The sequence below is a fragment of the Pygocentrus nattereri genome, chromosome 4 (assembly GCF_015220715.1).
Source record: "Pygocentrus nattereri isolate fPygNat1 chromosome 4, fPygNat1.pri, whole genome shotgun sequence".
Classification (NCBI taxonomy): Eukaryota; Metazoa; Chordata; class Actinopteri; order Characiformes; family Serrasalmidae; genus Pygocentrus; species Pygocentrus nattereri.
This window is the reverse complement of record NC_051214.1, coordinates 24919897-24945816: the sequence shown is the minus strand read 5'-3', so window position 1 is coordinate 24945816 and position 25920 is coordinate 24919897. Positions and strand designations below refer to the sequence as shown.

General features: G+C 38.2%; 1 protein-coding gene across 2 annotated transcripts; it reads right to left on the bottom strand.

The window, feature by feature from the left end:
• Positions 1-573: 573 nt before the first annotated feature.
• Positions 574-21314, bottom strand: anapc4 (anaphase promoting complex subunit 4). 2 transcript variants are annotated; one of them, XM_017687841.2, is made up of 30 exons: positions 20986-21314; positions 20755-20872; positions 19771-19902; positions 18751-18856; positions 18501-18633; positions 18340-18414; positions 16454-16480; positions 16280-16324; positions 15621-15705; positions 14255-14362; positions 12736-12819; positions 12187-12273; positions 11869-11933; positions 11352-11394; positions 11063-11139; positions 10651-10751; positions 9901-9952; positions 9735-9790; positions 9582-9628; positions 9139-9195; positions 9004-9060; positions 8189-8282; positions 7141-7238; positions 5699-5760; positions 5580-5618; positions 4919-5020; positions 3708-3794; positions 3392-3559; positions 2124-2247; positions 574-995 (listed from the first exon to the last, which is right to left on the bottom strand). In XM_017687841.2, exons 3-30 carry the CDS (start codon positions 19876-19878, stop codon positions 753-755), a joined length of 2430 nt encoding a protein of 809 aa, XP_017543330.1. In that variant the 5' UTR covers positions 19879-19902; positions 20755-20872; positions 20986-21314; the 3' UTR covers positions 574-752. The 2 variants fall into 2 exon arrangements, with proteins under 2 accessions (XP_017543330.1, XP_017543337.1); XM_017687848.2 differs by having other exon boundaries at positions 21069-21314.
• Positions 21315-25920: the final 4606 nt, after the last annotated feature.

The window sequence follows — 25920 nt, the reverse complement described above, 5'->3', positions numbered from 1 at the left end:
GTAGGTAGGTTTTTAGATTTATTGTAACATTACACTAATTTTGTTGCTCAAATACTTCAATAACATTTAAAAATAATGTATTATAATACTACATATGTAGTATTAAAATATGCATGTTATCTCTCTGAGTAAGGGGGTGAGGCCAACATCCTCACAGCCCAATGTTGGCCTACAGGTCACATTCTGGGCAGCACTGGCTTACATATTGTCATATCTTTATCTACTTCTGAGGTGTGAAAGCGTAGACAATGAAAGCCAAAATCCCCAGCTCAACAGACCTACCATTTATTCTTTATAGACGGCAGACTCATTCCAGCCATCCATGCCTCAAGCTCAGTAATCTGAATAGTTGACAGGTCTTGTCAATTGAATCTCATCCAGCTATATTAGTTAGCCAACTATGGAATTCAATAGGCTTGCTTACTAATTATGTTGAATCAGATGTGTTAGAGCAGTTTAAAAAAAAAAAAAAAAAAAAAAAAAAACTCACTGAAGTACTTCATCAGTCTAAAAATGTACTAAAAGTATAAAACCATATAAACTGCTATTAAAAAGCTACAAAAGACAACCAAATCTGTTCAAAACATCAGTTTATTCTCAAAAGAGAAGATCATATTTCAGTCAAATGTACAATTACTACAAAAACACCTGGAATATTTAATTTGTTCTCTACTGGTCATTACTGAGTAAGATGTTCGTATGTTGTAATTTCAGTCTGGGAGCGAAACAGGATTTGACTTCACGGTCAAAGGTCATAATGTATCAGACTCTGACGTCTGTTCCAGGGTGTCTCCTGACCCCTCCCCCATCTCCTCACAAGTCTCTGCCTCTCCCTCTGCGTCTCCGTCTGCTCCTTTCGCTCCCTGATTGGTTGAAGTCTCTTCCAGTCCATCCTGGTCAGAGCTGATGTCTTGCGACTCGTCAGCCCGCTCTTCATCCTCCTCATCCTCTGCGTCCATCTCAAACACGCGGATGTGACGCAGGTTGGAGCTCAACTAGTTCGAATAAGTGTAAACACACAGGATTTGTTTAATATACTTATATAGACAGTTGCAAAAAAGTTGCCATCCACAAACCCACTCTGTAACCATTTAAGCAAATATACGTAAAATGAATTTGCAAAACAAGGAATCATTCTTAAAGCATCAAAAATCAAAGCAAACAAGGTTTAATTTCTTTCTAAGCTTCTTTTAGTAGATGTAATAGATGCATGGTGGATTGGTAGAATTCCGTTGTTCTCAATTAATCCCTTTAATATGATTAGCCAAAGATTAACCAAATAGGCTTGAACAAACATAACAGCTAACTGCAATGGTTCCATGGTCCTAATCTCTAATTCCATTTGCACAAACATAAGCATAAGGATTAAAGGGGGAAAAAAAAAAAATACCACTGCTGATTCTTATTGTTTCATCGCAACAAAAAACATCAACCAACACGAGTTATCCCTATTCCCCCAAATGAATGTGGTAGAGTCAACAGAGTCTATACATCTGTATAGATGGCAATGGAAACACTGATAATGCCAGAAAATGCAGGTTTATGCTTTACATAGCAGAATGCACATGTGTACTTGCAGATTCGTATTTGCTACTGGGTTGTTAATGCATAAGAACATCCAATGCAACAGCTTCTGAAGAAGTGTTAACACGTATTCAGAACAGGATATTTTTATGTGGGGAAACTGTTGTTTTATCAGAATAACAAAAAAGACGCCTGGACCTGTACCTGAATCTTGACTGTACATTGAGGCATTCATGCAGTACTTTTCACAGCAAGATAAATGCAATAATAACAATAATAATAAGAAAAAGATTCCTTTACTTAAACAGCTGTTCAAAATGCATATTTAAGACATTTTTATTTAATGTGTTTTGGTCAGGTTTATTATAATTTTAGATTTGGTTTTCAATTTTAGTTTAGTTTAAGAATGAATCATTTTTTAAAACCTTGAGTTTTTGGTTCAGTTTTGGTTTTTAAAATGACTCAAAGTACGTATACATTACACTTGTTTCCTTATGATCATTTTTGCCACTTTAGCAAAGCTAAATTAGCACAGTAGTAGACTATGCTCAGCTAGGTTGCAAGCTTTAGAATCTAGAACAATAAAAGAAGGTTCTTACCACGCAGGCTACTTTGCGGATACCATTCACTGCCACAAACTGAGCCTTCATGTTCTCTAGATCCCGGCTCTGATTCCCCCAGGTCAGCTCTCGCACCGGAATCTCTTCACCCTGCTGGTCCAACCTGGCCCACAACACAGCACACATACAGTGAGACTGTCACAATTTACTGAAGGACTGCATTTTTGTTGTACACACACTGCCAAGAACATTGGGACACCTTGAAGAGATTGAAATTTTCTGAGTAAATATTCTCACAATTACTTATGAATAAAGCAAGGAAAAAACCTGGAAAGGTTTTATTAATATAAAATTAAAAATAATAATATAAAGTTAAAAATACTTTGGTTATGTTTGGCATTATTCTTCCTTGATATTCCTTTTTTGATATGGTATGAAGAGCAGGTTTTTCCCAAATAATGTTTTTCCACCGAGACTATTATTAAAAGCACATGGTGAAGGGCCCATCTCATAATAAACTGATTTTCCTCATTTTCTCAACATAATTTTTCATATTCTTTCCCCAATTTTTCTGCCTATTAGAAATATCCAATTCCACCTGCTAGTGAGGACTGCAGATTATCAAGTGTCCATATACTTTTGGCCATACAGTACACATCAGTCTTAAAAGCTCAGTAACAAAATCAACCTGTTTAACTTAAAGGATAAGAAGAGATAGAAAATGGACATGTAAAAATTATTCATGACAGTTGGTACATAAACCAACACAAACATCATAAGCAGACCTCAAGAAAACAACAAAATATAAGAAAACAATGTATGACATGGGCCTTTTAAAAATCTTTCAGCACAAATGTGTCAAAGATGTCAGCACTGCCACCTCAAAAATCTGGGGTATAAAATGTGTGGTGTATGTCATTTTTCCTCAATGTACTACTTTTGACAGCTGTTTCTTTAGAGCTTTTACAAAACAAATGTCAAGATCAAAACAGTTTCTCTTCAAGATCAGATAGTATCTACTTACAAGGTCACCAAAAACTGATAAAGAAAAATATTACAAAAAAAATATTACAAAAAGCATCACTATACTTTTGACAGGCAGACTAAACATTATTAAAAGAGTTAAATCAAATGTACTGAATGACTGGACCACTCCACCTTAATGACACGCTCGGCAGCTGTGTAAAGGATAAATGCTACACAAACTGCGTGACACCTAAGTCAGAATGACAGATCAGACTGCTGCCCAAAGTCCTTGTTTGGGATAAAAAGGTGATAGCGGTTGCTGCACTGTAGATAGGCGATACCTGAGGGTGGGGTCCCATGTAAACTCTTCCTCACATCTAAGGGCGGAGCTGAGGGGGAGCTGGGCAAGGAGGCGGAATTTGTTCTCATCTTTCTCCTGGCACTGCAGAACCACTGTCAATGTCTCGTCATCATAGAGACGGGCATCAAGGCAACTATAGGAGCGATCCCTAAAAAAAAAAGAAAGAAAAAAAAAAAAGTTATATTGACAACAGAGAAATCAATTAAAATAAAACAGTTTTTAAACTACTGCACTTATTTTCAGTGTGTTGCACATTTTCTTTAATTCTGTGTCTGCAAGATGTTAAAGAAACTTACACAGACTCTGCTACAGGCACTTCATCATCAATACTGGTGTTAAATGGAGCGTTCAGGTGTATGGATACCAAGTTGTTAAGGGCAGGTCTAAACAAAAACAAAAGCACGCGCACGCACACACACGCACCCCAATTGACAAGGTATTAGACCATTCACTTCTTAAACTTTCAGTAAATTCCACTTATTATTATGTTGAATATCAGATAAAGAAACCCTTGGCTGTTGAGACTCAGCTTTCAGAGTAAATGGTCACAGTATATGGCTGAAATAATTCTATGCAGGGGTGAAAAATACTTTGGTAATTGTACTTCATTACTTAAAGGGGCTCACCGGTGAGAAACTTACTGATTCAGGCTTCTTTACAGTGGTGAATGTTGACAACACAAATATGACCACTTTAAGTACAATCCAATTGACCAGTGAACCTATATGTGCTTTCTGAGGTTTTATACATAATGTTGATATTGATAAAATAGTTTCAAGTCTGGAATAAGTTTTTGTTTGGGGACTATTTTGCCTATTAAAACATGTTTAGGCCAAAATCTTACTTTGTGTAATAACTTTCAGTGCTGTAGCTTCTGGAAGAAGTAAACAAAAAAAGACGTCGGGTCCTATCACTAGCACTAACAAGTTTCTCTAGAAGGGAGCATTTCACATCAAACCACTACGAACATCTTAACCATTTAATAATGCAAAATGTTTCATAAATTGTTGAAATTCCCCTTTAATGTTTACTTAAGAATGTGTGTTCTTTCAGTTTTATTGAGATTGAACGCATGCTATGTTTTCTCAACTGCATTCCCCTGTCATTGAGGGCTTCAGAGTTTGTGCATTTCATGCATTTTTATTGTTCTTATTAAAATATCCAACCAAAATCATATAAATGTAAAATGAAACTACCCATAATATTGCTGAATTGTCTTTGTGCAAGAAGCAGCATCCCCTATTAGTCACCACATCACACACCAGCAAACAAAAGAAACCTATTTTTTTTTCCTAGTGAGAACAATTACTTTTTCATTCTATATACTTGAGTATGTTTGTTTTGAGTATGTCAATACTTTTTGACATCCAGTCAGTATATTTTCCGCCCCATATTTCCACTTTTAACTGAGTCTGAAAGATTTTGAAAAAGTATTTTGACTTCAGTATAATTTCTCTGTACTTTTTCAAGCCCTGATTTGATGAAAATAGGGACATTAGACAAGCACCTGTTTGGGTCCGTTGCCGTTCTGAGGATGTAGATTTTGAAGGGTGAGATCTCTGGCATACAGAATACTACATAGTTCATAGCAGCATTCTTATCATTCCATCTGCAAGAAAAAAAAGTCATTAGCACTCATTATTTTTTACTCACTTTTCATTTATTAGCAGTTATTTTGTTTAGTTCCCAATTCAAATAAAACAAATTCTAAAACAATTATTTGTGTTTTACTATTTTAAGCCTAAGCAAATTAATTATTGTTTTTGTTTTATAAATTTGTCTTGCACTGGATTTTTTCCCTTAAGGTCCACTTAACATATTTGTGGTTTTATTCATTAAAAACAGATTTCATGTCATTTTTCAACCTTTCATTATCCCTCATAAACCTTGTTTTTTGTTACATCTCATTTTTGCAGTTTAGTTGCCATATATAGACTGTATAGACTGGGTAGGGAACAGCATCTTTTGAAATGTTAATAAATGTTTATACACTTAAAATTCCTTCATTTTAAATAAAGCTAAGGAAATTCACTTTTCACTGATATTGTTTGGTTTTCATTTATATGGACCCTTTAAGTTACTTTAAAAGAGGAGTCCAATTTAATCCATGTTACATAATCTTGACTGAAAAAGTTGGCTCAAGCATTTAAATTTACTCATCTACTTACAGCGATGGAAGCTCAAACAGCCGAGGTGTGTCCTCTGACCTGTCAAAAACATACACATCAATGCAACATAAACAAGTAAACACACTGCACTATTATCAATCTTGAATGTTGTGGCTTACCTCTCACACACAGAGTAGAGGGACAAACACACAGCCTGCTTCACTGAACTCCCTATTACCTCCTGAAAAATACACACAGATGAACAAATACATACCTGGATGTACACCCAACATTCACAATCAATATTCAGTCTCTTTATGATCACAGGAACCACTGCAGACAGAAACAAACTGTTATTGATAAGCACCATGCAGATGCTTTTCAAACTCTTTGGGCGCTGGGCAGGGTGACGGTGTATTTGTTTTATTGTTTTGGGTTATCAAATAAGGCATGTATGATTTGGACTAATATTGTAATGCTTGAGTCCAGTCTTAATACGGTAAATTACATCAATACCTCAACATCATTTGGACTCTGTCTTGTTTCAGTCTTCGGTCTCTGAAGTGACTCAATTTTTCTCTAATACTGTTGAATATCAACAAAACCTTCAAACAGAGTAAAACAGTTTTTTTTACATGTTTAAATAAAATCTGTTCGCTGCTGGTTGAGGATCTAATTGATTCTTTCCATTATAGCTTAACTGGTTATTATTTATTTGCTGCAGATCAGAATGTTATTATTACTATGTTTCATTTAATCATACAAATGGATGTATGTTGTTAATTGAATTATAATAGTATTCATTTAAAATGTTTAGACTGTAATGGAATAGGCTCCAGCACCCCTCCCGCGACCCTGACGGAGAAGCGGCTTGGCAATGAATGTACCACAAGCAACAAACGAATTTCAGTTTTTTCCTCTATTCTTCTTTCCATTTTTGCATTCTGAAAAAAATCTTGATGGTCTAATCTGGTACTGCAAAGTCTTGGTCTTGACTCAATGTCAGCAGGTCTTTGTTCTGAGCCTGACTCACCTCTAAAATACTTGACCACGACTCTAGTCTTGCCAAAAAAAAAAAAAAAAAAAAGTAACTTGCATCACATTGCAAGACTTTTAAGTGTGTAGCACTGAACAAAAGAAATGGTAAATGCTATTGTGCCTAAATGTTATACAGTACAAAATATAACAATATAAAATATTTTGGAAAATGTTGAAAGTTGAAAACAACAAACACGTTAGGGAAAGAAAAAAAAAAGGACACAAGTGTGTGTGCGTGTTTATTTATTTTTCGTGGAGGGGGGTTGGGCGCAGAGAGGATGGGACTAAATCAAAAATCAGCTTACACTGCAGTGGGCCAGATTTATAACTGTTGTTTCTGCTGGAATCCAAAGCATGCATGCATACACACCTGACTCAGCAAAAACACTAAGCCAAATTTTAATAACAAGGCTGAAAACAGAGCATGTCTGTAATTTGGGCCGGACAATGTAAAATGAAGAGTGACAACCTCTTTATGAACGTAATAAAATCCATGGATTTAACCAACCCAAAAGCAACGCACTTCTAGAATAAGAGATACTGAAAGCAGGTTAGAAAGTGTGTGTGTGTGTTACAAACTCACAGCTGGTTTCTGCAGACAGATGTCAATAGTCCCTTCCATCATCCTCTTGACAAAGTGCAGAGACTTTTGCGGGTAGGTGGGAAACAGCAAAGGACTCTCTGTATAACATCACATGAGTAAATGTGTACAGAGTTGTAAGTTTATTGGGTTCACGCAACATATATGTATTATAATTGGCCATTTTAGCAGACTATAGGTGCACAACCTTCTACCCCATTCATCAACGAAAAAGAACCACTACAGCTCATCTTTTCCCATGTACATTTTGTTGTAGTCATCCTCTAGCCCTTCATCAGTGCTCAGTTTCTCATGCAGGAGCACCGTTTGCTGGTGGTCTTTCCTCAACCCATGGGTAATGCTGAGATGTATAAAAAGCTCAGCAACGCTGCTGCACCAGCACAACACATACTAACATGCCACTACTGTGTCAGTGTGTTACGGCAATACTGAAAATGGTCCACCATCCAAATAATACCTACTCAGTGATGGTCCTTTTCCACTGACAGGCAATATACAGCGCATGTGTCAGGCTCCAGTCCCCATGGGCCAGAACACTGCAGGCTTCAGCACATTTCCTCATTAAGCACATCTGATTCAGCTTATCAGCTAATTATCACAGCCTTCATGACTGAATTCAGAGCATCAAATGACGGTAAATGCTAATCTCTGCAGCACTTTGGCCCAGAAGCTCCCCAGTTTGAAATGCTTGGTGTAGAGAGTGCTTAATAAGTAGATGGATTACAGTAATTATCTGTCTAATAACCTACAAAGTGCACCAATATGGAAGACATACCTGAATGGCCAATGACTGTAGATACAAGATACGATACATAATAACTGGCAACTCAACATGTATTGAAAGCTTTATTAAATTTGTTAAACTCAAGCAAACTTTATGCTACTAAGATGCTGTTTTTTTAAATAAATGCATTTGGCATTCATTAATTTATGTCTTTGTCTACTTATAAATGTTAGAAATCTCACAAAAAAGATGCGTATCATTATGTCTATAACTGGTAAATGTGGACGAAAAGAAAATGCGCTTTGCCTTTGAGGTGCGTGCTCTGCTGGACAAACGTCACCCAGTGGTTGCCCTCCATATTAGGTGGAGACACCAAATCTTCATCTTCATCTTTCAGATACTAAAGGAAGCAAGGCAAGGGCATTACACACTGTAGTACTATTCGGACAGGATCAGTTTTACATGGGAAGCTGGCTTACATAAATGTTAGCACTGGACTTCTGCAATGTTTATGATTGATTTGTATGGCATTAGAAATCTCAGTATAAATTTCAGAGATGGGAATGACTATTCAACTTAAACCTTGGGGTCACACATAAAAAAAGTTCCAAATTCAATATGTTTGGCTGCTCAGAAGTAGAAAAGGGGCAAACATTAAATTTTACTTGATCATGACTTCAAATTGTATAACCATCTACCTAAATGTCTTAAAGAGCAAGTACTCCTTTCTCGAGAAATTTACAATCAGAGTTGTTCACAGTGGCGGAGATGGGAAACAGACGTCTGAAGAGCTTAATGCCTTTAACAGCTCCCTTACAGAAGTTAATATACGAAATGGTAAAAATATGCTTCCTGGGTCTTGACATATTGTTTGTTTAGAAACATTTTGGCCTAACGTACTTTTTTAAGCCACTGATAGCAGAGATGTACACATAGGGCGTTGTGAGGCAAAATAGTCCCAAAAAGCAAACATTTGTCAATATCACATATTAAAACTTCACTGATGATTTTGGATAGTAAATAAAATGGCTATACTTGTTTCACAGATGCTTTAACAAGTCATCCCATCTGAATAGCGCTTTAGAATAGACACACAGGCACTGGCAAAGACCACCCCTCACCTGTCCCACTCGTTCCACGTTAAAGTACTTCCCTTTTCGATCAAACAGCTCTTCATTCTGTCAGGGTCAAGAAATACATGGTGTAAAAAAGTTGCATAATTTCATTAACAATTGATAAAACTTAGCTTCACTCACAGCGCTGAAATGCTCAGAGAGGAAATCAGCAACAAATGCCAGGTCCTTCTGAGTCATCTGGGGATATAATCACATAATGCTAATGTCAAAATATAAATGAAAAGGCCTAAATAAAACACTCTTCACACACACACACACACAAAGTGTTGAGAAAGCTGTTCATCTTATTTCAAATTCACTCTTTTGTGGTATCACAAAAACCAGTGCATTTACATGCATCCCCTTATTCAGTCTACAGCAGTTTAACCTCACCCACTAACATTAACATTCTAAAGAGTGTTTATAACAAATTTTATAAGTGGACTTGAATGAAATGTAGGATATGGGCCCTTCAATGTCACATAATAACCTGCACCCAATTCATGTACCAAAAACACAAGTTAAAACATGCACCCTCCACTGCATCTCTGATCTCCTGTATGTTTCCCTTTAAGCTCCCTCACCTTGTTCAACTCTGGTGGAACATGGTCTTCCGACATGCGAAGCATCGCTTAGAATGATAAAAAAAAAAAAATCATGGTTAAAGTGAGGATATGATTTTAGCCATGGTTCATTTCTATATTACTCAAGAAATAATGCAAAAGATCCAGTCTCACCAACATACAGCCATCGGAAAAAGGCCTTAAAATTCTTCATACTTTTATCGATGACTCTGAGAAGGAGATGCACACAACACAGATTGATAATGAAGAGTTTCTGGCACATTTGTAAACAGATCACAGACAGCAGATGTTTATGTGAAGGCCAAATGTTCAGACTCACTGTAAGAGTTCACTAGCCTTTAGAGTGAATGAGCCTACTGCTGTGATGGCATCTACAAGATACACAAAAGTCAGCAACTTTAAAATCAGAATGGAAACAAAAACAACTCCTCACAGATATTAATGTTATTATTCTTTGTGTATTTATCTGGCCCTAATCTGGCCCTTTGCGGTTCTTTATAAAGCAGTTTAGCTTTCAGGAAACCACAAAAAAATGCTTGTCACATGAAGCCCCCTGCTGGACACCTAAAACTAATGCAAGATACACTGGCAACCTTTCCTGGATGCTCCTTTTACACCCAAGCATAACAACATCTGTTTAAGAGTCGTTTGTTTTTTGAACATTTCATAATGTGCAAATTGTCTTAAACTGCCCCTGCCCAAAATTATTTGGAAAGTGTCTGGAATCAATTTCAGAATAAGTGTACATTTACAAAACAATGAAGTTGATAAGGTAAAAAGGTAATTCTTTATTTGTACTGTTTTCATTAAAAACAGGTCAACATGGAATAACACTAAGAAGACAGGAAGGAAAAAATATATAGTATAATTTATTTAAATACAAAGTACAAGATTAGAAGTACAATAAACAATGTAATAACATATACACCACAAATCTTTTCTGCAATTTGCATTACAGTGACTTTATTGGTGGGCCTAATCAATCGTCCTCTGAGGCCAATGTCGGCCCATGGGCTACACTTTAGGCAGCCACTCTGCAACAATGAAGGATGACAATGAACACTTTTACCTTCTATAGCAGAAGGGTCCAGACCCAGTGGCTGAAATTTCTGCTTCCATAAAGCCATGCCCTTCACCTCACTAAGATGATACAGCAGAGCTTCTGAACCACTGAGGGGTTGAAAGAGAGTGAGAGTGAGAGTGAGAGAGTGAGAGTGAGAATATTCATGTTAATGTAACATGCACATAAATAAATATACTGCTAAAATAAATAAACAAATGGAACAAAAGCACTTTAATTGTGAAGTGAAAAAATATCCATGGTGCCAAATAAACAGCTTGAAATGTTTTGCAATTGCCTGCATGTATCTAACCAGCAAGTATCCTAACTGAGTGCTAAGCTTGTACACTCACTTAAGCAATAAACTTTTGTCATTTTGCTCTTTAAATGCTTTCACTGTAAGACAGCAATCTTTCCATACCTTTGTAAGTGACTAATTACCAGTTTCTGGATGCTCGAGTAGGATGACTCAATGGACTGGCCCAACATCTTTAAGCCCTTTAAGCATAAAAACAAACAAACATCAAACAAACAAACAAACAAAAAATACACAATATAATGTGGGTAAATGAAGTGAGCAAAAGGAATTAAGCAATTCAGGCCTAGCTTAAACCAGCCTTGCCCACTGGAAGTGTCCTTAGTCCACACAATCTGTGAAAGGGTATATTGCGACTGTTGTGGATAAAAAGGTGAGAATTTTCTGGACTTACTTTGACTGTCAGCTGATTCATGAGAAGAGCTTGCAGTTCAGGACTGAAAAGACAATAGCAATGAGTTTAATCAACACAATAACACTTACATAGCAACTGTCTTATACCCAAGACTGCTTTACAGTAGTGGTATAACCACATAAATCAATATGTGAAGGAGAAGCAGTTCAGCTTTCGTGAAACCACAAAAAATGCTTGTCATATGAAGCCCCCTGCTGGACACCTAAAGCTAATGCAAGTGATCGAAGTAATAGAAAAAGCCTGACATTCAATATGTATGGTTTTATGGAGTTATTGATGTATATCAGTTTCATCCAAATGGAATCAAGTTTATCTGATTAGTATGATATACTTGACCTAATATGTTCAACCCACAGTGTACGTTTTCCTTCCCTAAAGCTGGCAACCTACCACAACAATATAACCACCAAAACATGTTTGATCTACAGTGTTTTTATCTCATCTCATCTCATCAAGCCTGTTGGAGTGAAGCATGTCTGATCTCTACTGTCTGTACCTGGCATGTCCCCATAGCAGCAGCTCCAAGAACTCATCCTGAACTTGAGTACTTGTATTCTTCTCCTGCAAAACAACATCAAGAAATGTTTTTCCAATAAATATCCCAAACATGTTTTAAATCCTACAAAAACATATAATGGAGAATATAGCGGGTATGCAAGTTGATGAAAAAGGCAAACATGTATACAGTCCACCATAATGACCGCTAAACATATGAAGTCTTCATAGTAGAAAACCTAAACATGTTATGACTGCATCAGATGGGATGTCTAAGATTTAATGGTGTGTGATTGGTTAAAACATAACAATCCCTGACCTGGACGAACTTGGTGAGGCGGAGATCCATCTGCATGAGGATGTCCTCCCAGGCCTCACACATACAGGTGAGAGAGAGGCGCAGATACTGCAAAAGACACAGACTTGAGTAAGGGAGAGACAAAGAAACAAGTCCTCTGGATATAGGTTAGGCCTAGCATTATATTAAAAGACATTCTGACTAAGTTAAATTATCCATATCTTGATGTGGATCTTGATCTTGATGTGGTTCGCAAACAGTGTTAATGTTTCAAAACATGCCATTCACACCCCAGTCCATACATGGAAACTAAGCTCAAAAAACAGCCTGTTGAGTTCACTGATTTTGTGACTTCATGAAAAGCAAAGCAATGAAGTCATAAGGAATGTTTCATCTCAAACTGCCTTTTGAATGTGGCTTAATACAGGGCACCCAATCAGAACAGATATCACATCAACATATCAGTCTTAAAGACAGAGTAACAAAACTACTTGAATCAAAGGGATAAAAAGAGGTAGGAAAACGGTCATGGAAAATATTATTATGACTGTTTTTGATACACAAATGTACCTGGATCAGGGTGGAGATGTGAGTGAATTTTCGAGCCATCCTGGTTAACTCTGGAAGACAGGAAGAGAGCAGTCCTGTGTCCAGCTACAACAGAAAGAGTGTTGTATTATACAGCTGTACTGCAACTGACTGTAGATGCAGCTTAATCATAATCATCAGATGGCCTCTAACACTACTTTCCTAACGACTTTCACATGAGCATTTGGCTTTAATATAAAGAGAAAAATAAAAGCGCACACAATATCTTGCTTCAAAATGCAAATTGTTTACAGTTTGTAGAGACAATCTCTAGATTAGGGGTGTCAAACTCAACCAGTAAAAGAGTCATATTAAAACATCTCAATAAATCTGTGGGCCAGAGGGAAAAAAAATTCTTATTTCATTTTCAATTAATGTTGTGCTATAATCCAAACTGTCATTATTTATTCAAAACCGTCAACAGTATAATATACGCACATGTAGCAGACCTTGAAATACTACATGAATACTTAAAATATTCAAAATGTAAAGGTCTCCAGGAGCTTGGTCTACCTAAACCTGCCCATCTGCTTGAACTAAACACCTGGCATCCTTTCTTTGCTGCAAGATCATTAATAATTGGGATCAGTTTCTGAGTAGTGTTAGGTATTTATGTTGGATGAACTGCAGCTGGTGTGTTTGGCGATATGACAGGTGTAACACTGTGTTAGTAATGTAACCCGGTCTGCGTATTTCCATCTGCGTAACATCAATCGTCTACGCCCTTCCCTCACCCACCATACTGCATCTATTCTAGTTCATAGTCTTGTTACATCCCGCATTGACTACTGTAATTCTCTTCTCTTTGGCCTTCCTCATAAATCCCTCCATAAGCTTCAGCTGGTTCAGAATGCAGCTGCCCGTATTATCACTAAAACTCCTTCATTCCATCACATTACACCTGTCCTTCAACAGCTCCACCGGCTCCCTGTTAAATATAGGATCAAATACAAAATTCTCCTCCACACATTTAAGGCCATACATAATCTTGCCCGCCCCTTATCATTCAAATCTTCTCCAAATTGCAACTTCTACTCGCTCGCTTATTATAGAATGGTGCAGAAATGATGAGTAACCACTGTCTGTCCCATAGACTGTTGTTGGGGTAGGAGAGTCACAGCGCACATTACGTTGCAGTGCATGCTGGGTGCTGTAGTGCAGCGAATTGTGAAACATGTTAATATTAATAGAAAATGAAAATACTTCTGCAGGCCGGATAGTGGTTTGACTATGTCGCAGGCCTGATCTGGACCGCAGGCCTTGTGTTTGACACATGGGCTCTGGACACTGTTTTAAGTCAGTATCTGTGGTGTTGTTTCCACTCCTATCAGGTGATTACCCCAAACCGGCAGCCAAATTAAATCTTATCTGAATTAATAATCAGAATAAGAAACATGAAAGCCAAAGAGCACAGAGCTGCAACAGCATCAGGAAACCCAATCTTGTTACAGAATCAATTTGGTTGTCTTGCTCAGGTAGTTTCCAAGACTACACAGATTACCTGAACATAGTGGATCTCAGCATTATCTTCTGGGGATTTTACTTCTGTGACAACTGAGAGGGACTTGAGGTCACTGGCGAGACAGAGACTGCGGCACGTTCCTGCAATCTATGAGAGAGAGAGAGAGAGAGAGAGAGAGAACATGAGCATTTATTACCAACACTAACCAGTCTATAGTAACTGCATAGCAGTAGGTAAATTATGTTTCCCGATTTTTATGGTCACCAACTGATTTTTCCTTCCCCTTAAATGTTTTATTTTTTGATTGAATACCAAGAAACAACACAAGATATTGTAGTCAAACTTCTGTCAACTCGCTCAAACGGCATCCAGGCCTCCATTAAGGTCAGACTGACTAGTTGATGTGGTTTAGGACATAGCATGATTTAACCACTACAGGCAGCCACTGCTCTGGTATTCACAAAGCAGGACTGATCAGATTCTTCTGTACTTATGACTGTCATTGCCACAAACACTCAATCTACATCAACAGTCCTGCTCCTGAGGTGGTTTGTGAATACAGTCCCTGTTATTTAACTCAAGCCAAGTCAAGAGGCTTTTATTGTCATTCCATCTACGCTCAAGTACACAGTGGAGTGAAATTACATTCCTCCAGGACCAACACGGTGCAACAAGGAACAAAAAATACAAAGTGCGGACATACAGACATCGTGTGCAAACAAAAACTTAAACTAACAACAATAAATACGATAAATTAAACAGACATTACACACAGTAAACAGACAGGCCAGTGCAGCACCGACACAGCACTCATTCAGGACATGAGGTAGTGGAATAAGGTGCAGAGATATTAACATGCTGTGATCTGTGAGTCTATTTAAAGTGGCTGCATACAGTTTGCTTCATTTTCATAGATCATAAAAATTCATAATATGACCTAAACCACATTGACAAGTCGGTGCCACCTTAATGATAACTTGGAGGCAGTTTGAGTGGGTTGAAAGAAGCTTTGGAGATATATTTTTCAGAAAAGATCTGGGTGACTATTGAGTTCAAGTGTTTGTTAGCTACATTAGCCACATAGCTCCAGTTCTAAACTAAGTAAGCAAAATTTGGACCCCAAACGTGTCTCGGTTGCTCATCTACATCTGGGATAACTGGGGAAATTGTGTATTTTTTTTCTGTCGATCCATTCCTTTAACAAGTTTAAGCTAATAGTACAGAGTTAGTGAACTTGTAGATTTGTTGCAATCAGAAGCAACAAAACATGACAACAAATGTGACAACACAACCATGACTAACTGGCAATGTGGAGTGCTAGCGGAAATAATTGCCATTTAAAACAAAGTTACAGTATTGTTCAGAAAGAAATCACAATTACCTAAATCTCTTTAGAAATTCTTACCCCTTTCAGAGTGGCTATCTTGTACAGGCCATATGCATACAGCTCCACAAATCCAGATGGCCCACCTACCACCAGGATATTAAGCCTGCAGTGAACAAGGCACATATAAATCAAAACACATTAACTTCTTATTCTCCAGGGTATATTTTGGTTTTGCCATCTGAATTCACATGCCCAAAAGCATAAGGCAAATTATTCAATAACTGCATGAAATAAATGTACATTTTTATTTTATTTATTTATTGTAAAAGCTCCCCTCAATTAACAGAGAATGTGTTTTATGATCTACACATATTGCTGTATGCTTACAATTTACTGCTGAAAGACAAAAATCTCAGACGCTCTTTGTATTAAAATAATGTTTACAGAGCAGATCACTAAAGAGACACCGTCTGTTTATAGTTTATAGTCCAGATTTGTGGAAAATGAGTCGACTTTCAGTAGAAAAAAAAATAGTGAGTTCAGCTTCTTTTATTATAAGGGTTTAAAATGACATCATCTATTTGACTGGAAAGAAGAGTTACAACCTCATACGACATCCAACTTTAGAATCTAGCTTATGAAATATGAAAGTTGTGAAGAATATGGCGAAATGAATTTTGGAACCACCGGTGGTCCCAAAGAGTTGAAAAGGTTTTAAGACGTATTGCAGCACTGACCTCACTTCCCCCAGGAGGCTGGTGACCTCATCTGATTTTTCTTCACTGAAACAGAGAAAAAAAAACCCAGTGCATGAGGGCATTCAAAACACACACAGATGGTTGTCCCAAATATGGCCTCACAGAAAAAACAACACACACACAAAACAGTGCAGCAGCATAAATCACACCTACCTGAATATTTTTGATGTGGAGCTGTAGCTGAAAACAGACAGAATACTTGAGTGACAATCAAACAGCCGATCTTGTATGATCTTCAATGCAACTATTCAATATAAACTATAAATTCAAATGTCTATACAGTAGACACTTCGTCATCCAACATTTCTTCTGAAAGGGTATTAACAGGGAGTTTGTCCTCTATTCGTCTGTCTTCACACTAGGTGTTGTAACATTGTTGTGAGGATTTGATTGCACTTTGCTACAAGGTCAGGTACTAATGTTGAGTGATCAATTCTGGATCACTAATGGCACCCAAACCCATCCTGAAGAGGATCATCACTTATGAGAACGCAGTTCCACTGCTCTACAGCCCACAAAATCACATTACCACACATTTTCGAGCTCAGTGCAATTACTTCCCACAGTTGCTAGCTTTCAAAATCATGTGTTGACTTCAAAACAGAATGTGGGCTGATTTGAGGCAAATACATGTAAATGAATGAGAAAATACACCGATCAGGCATAACATTATGACCACCTCGTTTATCATTGTCCATTTTATCAGCTCCACATACTGTATAGGTGCACTTTGTAGTTCTACAGTTACAGACTGTAGTCCATCTGTTTCTCTGATACTTTGTTTTTTACCTTTTACCCTATTCTTCAGTGGTAAGGACCCCCATGGACCCTCACAGAGCAGGTACTATTTGGGTGGTGGATCATTCTCAGCACTGCAGTAACACTGATGTGGTGGCGGTGGTGTGTTAGTGTGTGTTGCGCTGGTACGAGTTGCTCAGACACAGCAGTGCTACTGTAATTTTCCACTCACTGTCCACTCTATTAGACACTCCTACCTTGTCAGAAACGATAGCTCATCTGCTGCTGCACAGTTTGCATTGGTCATTCTCTAGTCCTTCATCAGTGGTCTTAGGATGCTGCCCACAGGACACTGTTGGCTAGATATTTTTGGTTGGTGGACTACTCTCAGTCCAGCAATGACACTGAGGTGTTTAAAAACTCTGCCAGCACTGCTGTGTCTGATCCACTCAGACCAGCGCAACACACACTAACATACCACCACCATGTCAGTGTTACTGCAGTGTTGAGCATGATCCACCACCCAAATAGTACCTGCTCCATGGGGGTCCTGACCACTGAAGAACAGGGTAAAAGGGGGCTAACTAATTATCAGAGAAACAGATGGACTACAGTCTGTAACTGTAGAACTACAGTTGGACAATGAACGTAGAAACAAGTGCACCTATATAGTAAGTCAGAAAAAGAAAAAAGAAAAACGACCCAAAACATTCCAACTGTTGAATAGTGCTGTAACACTTTCAGTGAGCACTGGTGAGTAATGTTTGTTTATTTGATGTTCATTAACAACCAATTTAAAGGCCAGTGGTGAATAACGCCTATTTATTTAAGCTGTAGCTGTGTCATTAGTTGGGAGCTACAAAGCAGGAAGCAAGATCTCTACATCAGCTAATTTAGCCACTTTAGACTTATACTTAAAAGAGTTACAGTGAACAAAAAAGACAATTAAATTGTTAATTCCAATTATTTATATGGCAACTAATCAGAGATCAATATGGCTGTGACAGGCCTACCCTCTAGATGACACATGGCACTGATAAAGGTGACCTTAGGCTCAGGTGTGGCTGCTCCAATGGATCATATTATTTCAGCAAATATGGGTGCAATTGATAGTCTGCCTCAGCAATGGAAGCACCTTGACATAGCCAAATCCACTAATTAGAAGGGATGTCTGGACACGTTTGGACATGTAGCACATAAATATAAAAAAGGAAACTGCATAGGCTGTTGGTGTCAGATTATTGTGAGTTGACTAAATGCTGGTCAGACACCTCTGTATAGAAAGTAACATCTTGACTTACCTCTTTGGCAATGCTGGCAGCTTGGGTAGGAAACGGTTGGACTCGTCCTCAGAGTCACTGAATGTTGATGACAAGCTTTAAAGTAAGAGAAAACCGATGATGAACCAAAAAAGGACAAAGAAAAAACAACTTTTTCTGGGTGTTACTGAAACAACACACACCTGCTTTCACTCTGCACCTCCATCCAGTGCATGCAAGACACAGGGTAGTCTACAGGAAACAAGTGGAGGATCTCTGCCTTCTCAGCATCACACAGGACCACCTGCTTTGTGTCCCCAACACTGAAGGCCAATACTGTCAATGACGACACAGAAAGGCGCATCTTTAAATTATGTCTAAAAAATAAAGGCCTGTTTTGCATTAAATCTCTAGCAGCAGGCAGTATGAGACATATGACATGATCTGGCTTACTTTTGCCATCAGGCCTCCAGGCCAAAGAAGTTATTTCTTTTCCTGTGTTTTCATTGGGTGCTAAACTCCACACACGTTGGAAATTGGCAAGGCGATGTAGTAAGAGCTGAAATTCAGCAAATCAGAGTTCAATCACAAACATTACATTTTAAAATGAAAATGAAATGGGAGCTTATGAAACCTATTATGTGCCACTATTTAACAACATATTGCGAACATTACAAACTGAACTGGAGACTTTTAAAATGAAAATTCTAAAAAATAAAGGAGCAATAATCAGAAACTCAAACCATAAAGAAACAAGGACAGTTCCTCCCTGTGCTACAATATTTATATCATTTAAGAATTTTAATTTATGTTTTGAGTTTAACTATATCAGTTAGAAAGACACTATTTAATGAAAGCTTAGAATCTTCCATTTTAAGATTAAAATATAAAAATATATACAATTACATATTATATAAAATAATATAATACATATGTAATTATAATTTCACTGAAGAAGCTGAACTTTTAGCCCTGTGCACCAACATGTTTTGGTCAGTTGGGCACCTAAAAGAAAACTGAGCTTGTTCTGCATTGTTCTTGAGTGGCACAGAGGCACAGTGGGTAGTACTGTCGCTTAACAGCAAGAAGAGCCTGGGTTCAACCCCAGTCCAAAGACATGCAGTCAGGCTAATTGGGCAGGCTGAACTGACCCTAGGTATGAGTGTGAGAGTGTGCGTAAGTATGTCTGTCATCCCAGTGATGGACTGGAGACCTGTCCAGGGTGTATCCTGCCTTCTGCCCTATGACCACTGGGATAGGCTCTAGCACAGCCCTGTGACCATGAAGGATAAGCATTTTAGAAAATGTGTGTGTTTGCGCATTGTTCTTCTCTGTTTATCATTTTTGATTTAAAATAAAATGCTAGCTAAGTGAGAGGTGTAAGCAACAGTAATGTCAACAACAGAACATAATGGAATTAGTAGTTAAACATGAACGCCTAAAAAAAATGAGTAAATTTAGTGGTTTCCTAACCTCTCCAGCAGTGTTGGCCAAAGCGATAAGGTCTCTCTTGGGTGACCAGGCCATGTACAGAACTGGGTTTGGCAGCTGCTTTTCTCCCACTTGTCGGAAAGCAGGCATTGTGAAGGCTTGGCCTGATTATGTCTGTGGAGAGTAAGAAACTGCTTAGATTAAAGAGGGTCCACTTTAAGAAATCATTGACAATATGTGGTCTAAGAACTGCTCTAGCGTGTAGACAAGATCACACAGGCTTCACAGCTAAAAATATATCTAACAAATATTACTCCTGGCTGCTACGTCTGACACACAAAGACAATGCTGAAGAATGAGGGCTGCAGCCACACAGAAACCTGAAAATGAGATGTGTTGATACTGCTGCTAGTCAATACCAGACTTTGCTTTTGCTATATCACAAAGACTAATTCCTTTACACATGTCTAGTAAAGCAACAAGGAACGTTTTACGATGATTTGTGAATGAGATACAATACAAGGCAACATATTAAAAAAAGAGCTCATTCACATAAGCAGTTTTAAAGGAACAGCCACCTGTTTAATTCGAATGAGGTGCTGGGAAATTGTTAGTTTAAAATGAATTGCGGCTATTTCTGGTATGTAAAATAATAATAATAATGATAACTATTATAATAATCTTTATTTGTTTAGCACTTTTCATGCCGGTGGAAACTCAAAGTGCTTTACAGACAGGAGATAAAGCTTAACAGATCATTCAGTTGCCACAATAGTGGACGTCAGAGAATAAATATATATATATGCACCATACACTATAACAATAAGAGTCCTTGGGCAAGACTCCTAACACCGCCTTGGCCTGCCTATGTAAAATGGTCAAATTGTAAGTCGCTCTGGATAAGAGCGTCAGCCAAATGCCGTAAAATGTAAAAAATGCATGATCTTTTATTTATACAGGATGTCACCATGTCTCCGTATAAACCTGTACTACAGCAGCAACTTAAATGTGGGGCTACTTACAAACCTTTAAAACCACGTTGAACCAAGTCAGAGAAGCAGCAACGTAACTTGCTCCATCTAGAACATCAAGAGCACAGCTGCCCTGCTGTTCGTCTCGGGTAGCAGAGCGCGCTCACCTGTAACTGACAGCACATCAACAACACAGGAGAAACGGTGAAATTCTTCCACAGACGGAACGCAGACTAATAACTTTACACCCCCACAACTTAGTTCAGTGTCATACTGTTAAACTTACAGCCAGGTAACGTTAAAACAGCGCGTAAACACGCAGGACACTCGGACACGACATGCAGCTTTCCGTTTAGCCGGTTAGCTCACCCACAGCGGCGCTGCTGTACAAGCCACCGAGGCTCCAGGTCCACTGGGCGCTTTACTTACTTCGGTGACTTAAAAGTGAACAACATTCACTGTAATATGAAGCGAGTGGTTTGGGGCTCTAAACTCCACACAGACCAACTTTATCATGTAAAACAATAACGCGAAACCCGCGGTTTCTAATGCCAAACAACGGCGCGGAGACCTGACCAGCCGACAGGACCCTTTCCCCGCCAATGAGAGCTCAGCTACGGAAAGAACAAAAGGACAAACGAGCAGAACGGCGAATACGCAGAGCAGTTTTCCGAAGCTCAGGCGGTTCGATTCAGAGCACTGAACCGATTCTGTCTGATTCAAAGATTCACGCTCCGAGCGCATGGTGATTCATGATCGAGGCATTTTTACCTCCGTGTTCTACTTTCAACATAGGGCTTCTTGTCTGAACACATCGTGGTACCGTATAAGCGCATTCAGTGCAGTACAGTACGTTGAATCATGAAGAAGAATTACTGTTGATAAAACTTTTTAAATGTAGCACTGCTGGTTATTTTACTCTCAGTTCAAACTGATCAGAAGTCTGAAAAAAATATTGTGACATATCCTATATAGTGAAAACTTCCTAAAGTACTGTGATGCTAGATTTTTTGCTGTATCACCCACCTCTTGTTCAACAACTATACTTTCTTCAAAACAACCAGTGGTGGACAGTAACTAAGTAAACGTAATTCGTTTCTGCATTTAAGTAGTTTTTTTTCGTGTATCTGTACTGAAGTTTTTCCATTTTGGGCGACTTTTTACTTTCACTCCACTACATTTCAAAGTCTAATATCTGACTTTTTCCTCTGCTACATTTGTCGTTCCTTTTGGTTTCTGTATGTATAAAAACGTAACATGTCAAAAGGAAAGAAGCACAAAGCAAGAACACCAATCAGGGCACAGCGGTCACTTTCTTCTGAGCTTGTTCTGACCTGTTGGTCATACTGACCCAGTGCAGCACACGGTTCAACGTCAGTGCAGCAGCATTAAAATTTGGGAGAGTCTATTCAACATAAATGCAGCAGGGTGGTGCGGTGGGCAGCACTATTGACTCACAGTGAGGAAGGCCTGGGTTCGATTCCCTGGCTGGGCGACTGGGGTCCTCTCTGTGTGGAGTTTGCATGTTCTCCCAGTGTCTGTGTGGGTTTCCTCCCACAGTCCAAACACATGCAGTTAGGCCAATTGGACATGCTACATTGCCCCTAGGTGTGAGTGTGTGATAGTGTCTGTCTGCCCTGCGATGGACTGGTGACCTGTCCAGGGTGTATCCTGCCTTCCGCCCAATGACCGCTGGGATAGGCTCCAGCACCCCCCACCCCCCATCCCCCCTGCGACCCTGAGGGAGAAGTGGCTTAGAAAGTGTGGGTGTTCAACATAAATGATGAACTAACCTAACTTTGTGTAAATAGAGCACAATATAGAAATATGTCCACATATGCAGTCGTGACTGACGCGGCTTTTTTCTGAATTTATACAAACACCATTTCATTTTATAGTAAATTAGTTTGGGCTGGTTTATGTTTATGAACAGAGACCTACAGATCAACATAGTAAAGGAACTCATTTGTGATCCTGAGTTTAAAGCCAGTTTTTATTAAACTTAAACTTGGAACTAAGTTGTAAATAAATCTTAAACTGAAACTTTGCTTGTTTGTAAAAAGTGATTTCAGAGCCACTCGGTTCTCCCTGATGGAAACTGTTTACCTTCAGTGTTTTGTGCTTATGATCATTTTAATAGACGTCAGCGTCACTAATTAATGACGTTCTATTAAAAGACTGGTTTACCAAGAGAGACACTGGAGGACTTTCACCTAAAATGAGTTCATGAAGTGAGTCTTGTTATAAAAATGATAACAGGACATCAGAGCCATAATTACTCTTTTACTTTTGATACTTAAGTACATATGAAGGCAAATACCTTTGTACTTTTATTCAAGTGGTTTACTAAAACTCATTTTACCTTGGGTGTCTCTACTTTAACTCAAGTACATGACTTGTGCATTTCGTCCACCTCTGAATATAACTCTTTTATGCGCATTGTCATTTTTAGATTTTTAAAGAGTTATTTTTTTAATGGTAAATAAACACTGAACTATAATGTTACAATGAAACTTTATTAATAATAAGAAATATGTAAGGAGCAAACTGAAGTCTTCACAACTGAAAACTTAAATGAGAATTGAACAAAATTCACAAAGTTGTAATAAACACAGTGCTAACACAACTTATAGCACATTACAAGAATGAAATCCAAAAAGAAAAAATGAAAGAGTCCATATCCTACACGTTTCATGTATTTCTTTTCAGATGTTTGTCTGTGTTAGTATACAAAAACAATCGTAATTCACTTTTTTAGACACAGCCCACCACTCCTTATGAACTACTGTACAACAGTGGAATGTTTTTGTTAATTGCTTCCTCAGGACTGATATATGTAAATGATCACAGTTCTAATTGGCTGCCTGGTCTTATGTTTCATTCAAAAAGTAGTCTGGGCTGAAACACTTTAATTTGAATACGGGGGAATAAACTGCTGTATGTTGAACAAGCACATATGTAAATGTGTTGGTTTATGTGACATCACAGAATCAATGAATTCAGAACACCTTAATTTCTATAAAAGCTTTAGCAATGTTTATAAATTACATGTTTATTTTAAAAAGTAAGGGAAAGTCAGTTGTGCATTATATGGGCCCTTTAAAATGTTTAAGAGATTATTAAATAAATGTCTATATATTTTGACAGAATTTATTAAGATCTTACAGTTTCTTTCTTGTAAGAGTCAAAATGTGAACGAGCAATCATGATGATTAGTTCTAGCACGGGTGCCAAACTGTTATAGACAACTGTCACTACAGCCAACAGTCTAGAACCCAGGCTGGGAAGCTATCTAGCAGGATCTCAGTCAAGAGTCCATGTATATTACATAAAGGAGATTCACTGCTTTAACACAAAATCTTAAATGAAGTAGCATCTTTTGACTCCACAGCTCAAATGATGATGATAATTGGGTCTTGACGAGGATGATGGCAGCAGTGATGCTGCTCCTGCTGATAAAAACAAAAATCTGATGCCAACAATGTCCAGTGATGGTTCACGATTGATGATTGTATCAGTGATGGTGAATCTGTTCAGTCTTCCTCACAGTCTAAAACACAGTGATGACAGCATTGATACTGATAACAACACTGATGATGGCGCTGATCTCAGATGTCTCCAATGGTTCTGGGTCTGCAGCTAAGACTTTAGTGATGATGGCAGTGGTGAAGCTGCTACTGCTGAAAATAAATGCTGAAGATAAAGTCCAGTGATGGTTGATGGTGATGTCTCTAATGGTCTTACTGCACTTCCAGTCACGGCTTTCTTTGACAAACAAGCTCTGATCTGGTCCAGAAACCGAACAGTCCTCTTGTCTAGAATTTTTTGATGACATTCAGGACTCACTGCCATCTAGAGTCACTAATTCAGGAGGAACGATGCACTGGAACCCTGAATGAAGCACACTGAAAAGATAAAGATGGAGTAAGATGTTCTAAACAGGGTTAAATAAAATCTGATAGATGTGTTAGGATATCATAAATCTGTGAATATTAAAGGATGAAGATGGACAGATGGGATGATTAAAAGAGAGATCTAAAGTGCTCCAGATACAGTCATAAAGGTTGGATCTGGAGGCACCTAGGCCTTTTCCCTGGTTATTTCCACTGACTGGAGTTCTCTGAATCTTTGTCTTTTAGAAGTATGGGTTCTGCATCTGTGAAATAGAAGCAGATTGGCTCAAGTTGGGCTCCCAGTACTTCTAATCTCATGCATGTTCATCTCATGAAATAATTTCATTCATAAACACTCATGAAATTCCCTTACAGACTACAGGCGTAATCATTTGTTAACAGATTAATTTTGCTTGCTAAGGAAACATTATCATAAAATGGATTAATAAAATCCAGCTGCTAAAATGTAATTAGTTCATATTCACTCACTCACTCACTCACTCACTCACTCACTCACTCACTCACTCACTCACTCACTCACTCACTCACTCATCAACTAATCTGCTTATCCTCCTGGGTCTTAGGTGTGTCCTGGAGCCTATCCCAGCACTCACTATACGGAAGGCATGAAACCTCCTGGACAGGCCGTCAGTCCATCACAGGGGACACTAGTAAATATTCTGATTAGATGAACATGTTTTTCTTTATTTGTCAGATCCATATCTTGTTTTAACTAATCCAGTCTGATCTGGCTTAATTATATGATTTAGCACAGATTCCAATCTATGAGCCAGTGATTTTAAAATCAACATTAAGTAAATTAAATGGACAGTGTGATGAAAGGATGTCCATCCTGCTGATTTAGCAGAAGTCAGTGATTTAATGTCCTCCAGCGCCTCTTCAGGAGTAAAGGGAGTGTTCAAAACAGCACCGTCTGCTTCAGAAACAGTGGGCAGTGGGATCACATCTAGGTAAGATACTGTCTCCTTAATTGAGCTTGAGCAATCGGATAAATAAAGCCATTTATAAAAGTCTCTAAGTGTACTACTGATCAAGAGGGGGGTCATAGGTCACAGATCCAAATGACATTGTTATAGCTTTAACTGATCTTTCATTTTGCACTGTTTTCCACTGATATGATAAAAGACAACTTGGTTTGTTTCCAAATTCATAATATCTTTGTTTAGTAGGAAATAAACGTTACTTTTCCTGATCTGTACCATATGAAGCCTTAGTTTTAAACTGGTCAGTAGGTTCCAGTTTGTGTGCGATGGAGCAAATTTATGTCATTTTTGTAAAAGAAGACCCTCAAAATCAAGATCTTTCCT

Bases quoted from the DNA above. Each gene is read 5' to 3' on its own strand.
- anapc4 (XM_017687841.2), bottom strand. From the start codon at position 19,878: ATGCCTGCTTTCCGACAAGTGGGAGAAAAGCAGCTGCCAAACCCAGTT. The intron at 9,629-9,734 runs GTGAGACTGGAT...TATCATTCTAAG, and splicing joins TTTCCGATGGCTGTATGTTG to CGATGCTTCGCATGTCGGAA. The intron at 5,761-7,140 runs GTGAGTTTGTAA...TGTATTTTTCAG, and splicing joins TCTGTCTGCAGAAACCAGCT to GAGGTAATAGGGAGTTCAGT.